Genomic DNA, 7,793 nt, shown 5'->3' with positions numbered 1-7,793 from the left:
TGCAAAAAGGATCACAAGATCTGTTGCAAATTTCAGAGATTTGGCCCAAGTCTTATCATCATCATCTGAATACTTTAATAACTGTATCTTTATATTAAGGAAAAATAAATGATTCCAAGAACTCAGGAAGGCACACGCACCTAAGTATACTATAAATAAAACACATCATGAAATTACGAAGATCTTCTGATCCCTGTACACTCTTTTGGTTCAGCACTATGGTCAAGTTCTCTCTTTTGAAATACAATAAAAGGCATACAAGAAATATAACATATGCATAATAATTATGAAGAATAATGCTAATAAGACAGCTTACAGAGAAAAGTGCAGTGAAAAAACCCAACGCTATTTATTCAGGGGCTTGTGCTACTGTAAATACAGACTTCATATTTGCTGCTGTGCAAGGGGAAGAATTTATCCTGGGAAGCAGCAATGAGGAACACAAAAACCAACAAAAATAAAACAGATATTAAGAGAAACCTTTAAGATGGAACTCTCCCAACTTCATTCCTCTAGTGCACAGTCATCTGACTACATGGTTTGTTTTCATGCTGCCATTTCTCTTCATGAGTACAGCGTATTAGAAAATGGCACAGTTCTTAAATATTTTTCTGCCTCTACTTCATTTTTTTGTTTCTTCTTCCAAGCACCTGATTTGCTGTTTCCTCCCTCACAAAAAGGGTAAAGCTGTTTTCAAAAGTGAGGAAAAAAATTGTTGCCCATCTTCTCTCCCAAACACCGATTTCTCCATTTCTCCTTCCACTAGGTATTTTACTCGTGTGCTACACAACGGGGAGGCACTGTAAAGGCAGCTTGACAGATTTAAAAATAAAAAAATCAAAAGTCTTTTTTCTTTATCCCCTCACCCCCAGCCCACCCCCCAAAAAAATGGATGGATGAAACAGTATGTCCGTAGGAATATTCCAGTCTCCTCTGTTAGGAGATAATAGCAGGGGACCATCTAACCACAGTCAGATTGTCAGCACTGACTGACCGTTTCTTTGCGGCTTTCCTGAAGTCCTTATATTTATCTTCACACAAGCGGGAAATGGCCTGTAAGACAGAATAATGAAAAAAACCTCAATTGCCTTGACCACAGCTGTACAGGTAAAATAAAACTAAATGCAGATTTGTATACATAGGTAGAATTATGAAAAGTCACTTAATGAGGCAAAACACATGAAGAGCTTCTCCCCAAATCCTCTTTCTCATTTTATTAATCTTAAAAGAAACAAACACACTGACATTGCATTGCCCACCACAGCTCCTTTTGAAGGACTCTGAGCATATTCCAAGCCCTTTTTTACAGGTTAACCATTACAAATCTCATTGAGGTAGCTGACAATGCATACCCACTGCTATATGGTAACATATATAGCACTTCATTGGTGAAAAATCATGGAAAACTTAATAAAACAATTATAGAAATTGTAAGTATTTTGGAGAATTTATAAAGAGGATCGCTCATAATTTTTTTATTTTCTAAAAAGTCTTGTAGTAATTATATTTTTCTCTACTGATAAATGGTCTGGCAGAATACTCGCCCTGCCTTGCTTACAGAGATGATGTTTACTGCCTTTTGGAAGGAGGTGGTGATTTCTATGTGATCTGGCTACCTTATATGGTGTCAGTGGGAGATGTCAGAATAATCTAATTTGCATTAAAAATACACAGAAATGTTAAAAACCTGTTAAAGAGAGAGACAACCATCATTCCAATATTGACTCCTATCATACTGCACTGGAGTTAACGTTTTCTGTTTCTTCTATTGTTTTTAGCCAAGTCTAAACCAAATATTTATTATGGACCTCATATGCACAAATATTCTGTGCCCTAAACCAGCTTGTCTATTAGAGTTCATATGGTTGGGACAAGCTATGCTTGGCATCAGTAGGGATGTTAACTCCGGCAATCAGACGCGCAGAACTGCAAAGTTCACTGCAAGGAGTACTCGAGGTCAAATTAAAAAATAAGATGAACTAAACCAGTATTTTTGTGTACTCAGGAATGCTTGTAAGTGATGTCTTAAGATACAATGTTTAATAAAAAGTACTGTACAAACAAAACCAGTACAAGCATTTGATTATAAAACAAGGCAATACAAATAAACAGCCTGACTCCACTGATCATTTTCTTTCTTCATCTTAACTTCTATAGCACAGGAAGTTGTAGCAGTGAACAGCCCTTTAATTTTAATAGTCCTGCAAAGACCAGAGGCAGGTATGACAGAAGCACACAACTCATACATCTGAGAGCAAGTTCACCTAATGCTTTGGTCAAGCCAGCCACAAAACATGGCTAAATTAAAAAAAGCAAAACCAAAACAACACAAAACCTACCACCACCACCAAGAAACCAGTTGCTACTTTTTAGTTGGAACCTGAATTTCCTTTTGTTAAGAGCATTCTTGAACACAGTTTTCTTTCTTGGTGCACATGAAGAGAACAGAATAAAATAAAGCAAATATTCCTGTTGCTTTGTAGACCATACCTTAACTCACTTAAAACTGCTTAATAACATTTTATTTAATTTAACCAGGAACTCAATGGACTAAGAAAGTTTATGCAATTCAATCGGATTTGAAATCCAATAGACGAAAAACATCTAATCATGAAATAATGTGCCAAGGCACAGCTTGGCAAATAGGTGTACTGAGGTGGAGCTCAGCTTTTTTCAGCTGCCAATCAGGCTATTACCTTAGGCACCAAACAGCTAGAGAAGGTAATCACTTCAAAATTGCCTGTTTCACAGGAAAATTTCTGTTGTGGCACTTAGTCAGACAAAATGAAATTTTGCTTGGAACTGGCACTTAATATTTGGCATCTCTAGGCTCTGGTGATTAATCATATGGATAAGAAAAACATCAACTACTGTTTAAAGCAATCCTATATCTAAAAATGCCTCTTCATGTGCAAATAATTTACAAAATTGACATTTGGAGCCTGTTTGGCAAGTTAGTCAACTTTAGCATAACATATGGGGAGACAAAACAAAAGCAGAAAGTTGTAAATATTTATTATTGTCCTTCAGTTAAAATAAATCTAAACAGCTTATAAACACCTTTCTGTCACCTGATATTTCTGTTGCTTTTATTGCTGGAAAAAGAAACCAATTTTTCACAGTTGCAAGGGACCATTTCTCATATGAAATCAAAACATTCTTAAAAACATGAACACTATTCAATCATGTGAAATTTTGTTGGACTTGATTGTAAGATCTGTAATCAGCTAGAAAAATGCATACATATATAGTCTTCCGTGATATATATGTGCACACAGAACTAGAATTCAGCTCCTCTGCTAAGTTATAAGACTCTAGATGAGACTTCGTCACTGGTGAAGAAGGTGGGTAAGGAGAAAGGAGGGGGGAGAAAGGCAGTAATAGTAATAGTATAAATTTTAGCTGCATGCACGTGTTTGTGCAGGGCAGGAAAGCAGCAGGGCTGGCTATGGCTTCACTGCTGGGAATGCACAAAGGCACACAACTGTGAGTGCTGCAATACCTCCAAAAAATCGACAAAGCAGAGAGAACTTAGCAGGGACAGACAGCACAAAGTCTGGAAGGTTATATATAAGGAAAATGTTATTTAAAAAAAAAAATAAATCACTAGAAGAACTAGAAGTTGTGATGATGGGGGTTCGCCTTAATTTATGGAGAATGAAAAGAAGAGCTATCGGGTTACTCCTGACAAAAGAGCAGGGGAGTTTTGCTTTCTCTCCGCTCCTTGGCTAAGAGGGTTCTAAACATAGAAAACATGCAGGATTGTGATCAATCACTGTGACAGTGGGAAGCTGGAGGGATACAAAGACAATTCTTTACTTGTAACTTAGATACTTTTCTCCTCTTTTTTGTCTGTTTGACCTATGGGACTGTACCTCTTTAGGCTCAAGAAAATACAGCACGTAGTTCTAAGGGTTTGAACTAAGTGCTTAAGCATTATCCTAACAATAAAAAGCTCAGACACAACATACAGTCAGTTAAATTGGGAGTGCACTAATGAATGCTCTTACAAAATCTAGCCTTGAAATGAGCACAACGCTAAGATCACAAGCAGAAATAGGGTAGGCACGTCTTGTGTATTTACCCTGAAGAGCAGAATCTGACTCATACTTAGCTCAGTTCATAGGAGAATAACCAGGTGCAAGAGTAGGAAATTACAAAGTAGTGCATTAAGGTTGGATATCCAACAATCTTCTTGGCAGAAAAATCTCCCATATTAGAAAATAGTTTTCAGGAGAAGCAAAGGAAGCCTTGACATTTGACATAATTAAAGGAAGGAGAAAACACGCTACAACATATGCTGGTTGGAACAACCAGCATTGGCATGTGGACAGACTGGATGATGTAATGAAAGGTTATTTGCCATTTTTAACTTGCATGATTCCATACAAGGGGAAAAAAAAAAAAAAAAAAGAGGGGTCATGAAAATGGTTTCTGGCTACCTGGTAAACTGGTGTAGCAAATTCAGGACACTTTTAGGCCACAGACTGATAAAAAGTAAGAAAAAATTACTTTCATCTGGTCATTTAAAAGACAAAGCTGCTTCTTAAGTGTCAACTGTGGGAACATTAAATAGGGAAAAACATCCACAGCAGATGCTCCAGAAAGCGATGTCATTTTTAACAAGTACTATAAGCCCTTATAACACCTCCAAGCTGATGGATCTTGTCCAGCATTTCCATTTGATGAGAAACAGTATTTACTAGCCTTGTCCTTGGTCTTCTTGGTTTTGGGTTTGTTGGTTTTTTTTGTTTGGTTTTTTTTTCATCACAGGTATGTCAACCTCATGATATTTGCAGAAATAGCAACACAGATTCTGCCATGCCAGATCTAATACTCCTGCTTTAGATACATAAAATAGCTTGAAAACACCAAAGTAGTAAAAGTGTGTTATAATATAACCATTTCTCTATGCAAGACCTTTTGTGATCTCAAATGTCAGTAAATAAGTTGTTTTAAATCTTGGGACTGAGGCAGCTCCTTTCAGTTTACCAGACAAGGCAAATCCTTCCACTACATACGTACGTTTGCTACGAGTCTGTTGTCTTTCATCACAGACTGCAGCTTTTCTCTCAGTATCAAAAATACCACAGCCTGTGTGGTACTACATCTGCTCCACTTGACAATCCAGGCAACTGATTTAAAACCAGAGAACTTTGGGCTGAACAGCACATGAGAGACCTAGAAAAGTGCTGCAAATGCATTTTGATAACTCTTGGCAAGCTAAATGCTTAACTGTGCTCAAGGAACTAGGCTATAAATTATGCTGTCAAGTAGTTTCAAGGGCACACTAATGACAACCAAGTATTGCCAGGGAACAAGGCAGTTCCCATCGTGTTCCCTTCCTTCTGGTCACAGAACAGAGGCAAGGAGCTGGTAGACCAAGCTGGTCTCACAGCAGATACTCTTCCCTGAAGACATCCTCTTTGGCTAGCAGGTTTACTTTAGAGCCGACTTCTGCTAGCAGCACAAAGCATCCCCAACATGGGAAAATTTTTCGTAATATGGATTTATTGAAGAAAATATCCCATTACTTCTTTTTAAATATGCCTTCTCTTTAGTTAGTACAGAAGAACCACCAGTATTCTCTGGGTATTTACAGTCATTTCCTATTTTCTTTTCTTCCAAGGTTTTAGGAGCTATCATTGTTACTTTCATTTGTAACCGGCTGTTATACATTGCGTGCAATACAGAGTGGCAGTGTTGGGAAACACTGTACTAAATTCTCTTTAAACAGTAGTTCACTCAATTTTAATATATCTAATGGCACTTATTATCAAGACCTAGCATCTAATAACTTAGTAAACTACCTCTTTTCATTTAAGATTACAATCCCAATGAATTTACTTTTTTTTTTTTAATTCTCTTCAACGGAAACAAAATCTGATGCAAATTTACATCACACTCCATACACAGAATTAAGTTACATTCTTATTGGAGCTATCTGTGAAATTCAGAAAGAATGAGAAATACAACTTTAGTGAAATCTGCTTTGATTCCTTCTCCACCACTTTCTGTTCCCATTACAGTCACAAACAAGTCAATTAACCTTCCCACGCACCATTTCAGTGCACAAAAACGTGTATAATACTGCTTGCCTGTTTCACAGGAGCACTAGGAGTTTCAGAACGTGCAAAGCTGACTCTCACCCACAGGCAAACAACTTCTAGTGCAAAGCTGTTATATAATTAAAGACCTATGATGTTAAAAGCAGCTAGCATCTAACAACAAATTTCAAAATTAGTAACAAAATGTGTATACACTAATGCAATAATGCCCTTATTTGAAAAATTTCATATCAGAAAGCTCAGGAAAGATAGATTCCAGTCTTGCAGAGTGCCCACAATTGGCTGGCGATTTTAAATTCCTCCTGTGTCTGTGGGAATTCATAGTGCCCTGCATTTCACAGGTCCAGACCATCTGACACAGTGCTTTCTGCACATGGTATATTCAGGTCTCATAAGCATTCATGACTTATTCACTAAAGATGTGTGCTCATTTCTGTCTTCCCATTACTAAGAAAAACACCACGGGAGATAACAGACTTGGATCGACATGAAGTGGAGCAGTAGCAGATAACAAGCACATGGAATAGTTATTTTCAGCAATACTTGTTAAAATTCTGTCCTTTAAGGTGGATCACTTGGTTTTTTGAAACTGATTAGCACACAAAGCCAGACTGTGAACAGAGTCATTGTAAAATTTGGGGGTACTTTTACAAGGCCAATTCAGACAACTGGAACTGAAAAAGAAACAGAAAGCAAGACAAGGTATGAAGCAAATTGGGCCAAAAAGCTGTCCCCACATCCATGAATACTCAAAGCACAAACAAAACACTTATGAAAATCGGGGCACATGATATTCTAGTATCTCACGGGGATTACTTGGGAAGAGATGGAAGAAGGAAGAAAAACCACAAAAGTTCCAAATCCCCGTATATATTCAACTCGAGCAATATAAAAAGAAAGTATCTTACCTCAAGTTTATATGCCCTGTCCCTGCTGAGGGGCTCCAAAGGAAAACTCAGGTTATTCGCTTCTGCCAGGTAACGCAAATCAAAATAATACTTGGCATAAACACTGGAGGGAACATTAATATTAAACTGCAACAGCTCAAGAAATTGGCGTTCCAGCTCATTCCTGTAGAAAGAAGATAAATGTGAAAACATATTTCAGACTGTGCATTCTGAATGTAATTTACTTTAAATTGCAAATGCTATAAGCCAAGTTCATTTCTCATTCTTGCTAGATGCAATTATCCAAGCCTAAGGTCTGACCTAGTCTACCAAGTTCTACCAGCATGAGGAATATGAGCCAATGAGGAACATGAAAGATGCTGCACCTTGCGGCTGCTGCTGCAGTGGCAATCAAATCCAGGCACAAACTTTTGCTAGTGGAAGGGCACCCTCATCAGTTTAGCTAATACAATCTGGGAAAGAAAAGCTAGCAGGAAAAAAAAAAATTCTTGTAGTTTCTGCTGTACCTCCACTAGGTGGATCTGCACACACAGCTATGCAAACACAAAATGCAGACATGCCCTAAATTTGTCAGACATCTCTCATAAATGCTGCAACTTACTCTAACACCTAAATTACTGGAGAACTTATTTACTGTCTTCAGCCTTTCATAATCAATCATTTAGAACTAGTCATGGGAAGCCTGACTTTTTCAGCGTACTGTCTTATCTTTACAAACAGAATGAAGAAATTTTTCCCTAGGATGTGCAACCAAAATTCAGTGGTGATCATTTGTTTTTCAGCACCTAAACCAAATGTGTTTGTCAAAATACCTGAT

The 7,793-nt window shown here is 37.5% G+C and overlaps 1 protein-coding gene across 2 annotated transcripts in view; it reads right to left on the bottom strand.

The window, feature by feature from the left end:
• Positions 1-865: 865 nt before the first annotated feature.
• CCNY (cyclin Y) overlaps positions 866-7,793 on the bottom strand; it is a 127,143-nt gene continuing 120,215 nt past the window's right edge. Inside the window, exons 9-10 of one of the 2 annotated variants that reach the window (XM_010585443.1) lie at positions 6,977-7,139; positions 866-1,053 (exon numbers count right to left, since the gene is read on the bottom strand). In XM_010585443.1, coding sequence (XP_010583745.1) covers positions 937-1,053; positions 6,977-7,139 — 280 coding nt within the window. In that variant the 3' untranslated portion in view covers positions 866-936. The remainder of the gene's footprint in view (positions 1,054-6,976; positions 7,140-7,793) is intronic. The other variant, XM_010585451.1, reaches the window with a different exon arrangement.

The sequence above is a fragment of the Haliaeetus leucocephalus genome, unplaced genomic scaffold (genome assembly GCF_000737465.1).
Source record: "Haliaeetus leucocephalus isolate CR32 unplaced genomic scaffold, Haliaeetus_leucocephalus-4.0 Scaffold0, whole genome shotgun sequence".
Lineage (NCBI taxonomy): Eukaryota > Metazoa > Chordata > Aves > Accipitriformes > Accipitridae > Haliaeetus > Haliaeetus leucocephalus.
The sequence above is the reverse complement of the archived record's forward strand: the minus strand, read 5'-3'. Positions and strand labels throughout refer to the sequence as shown.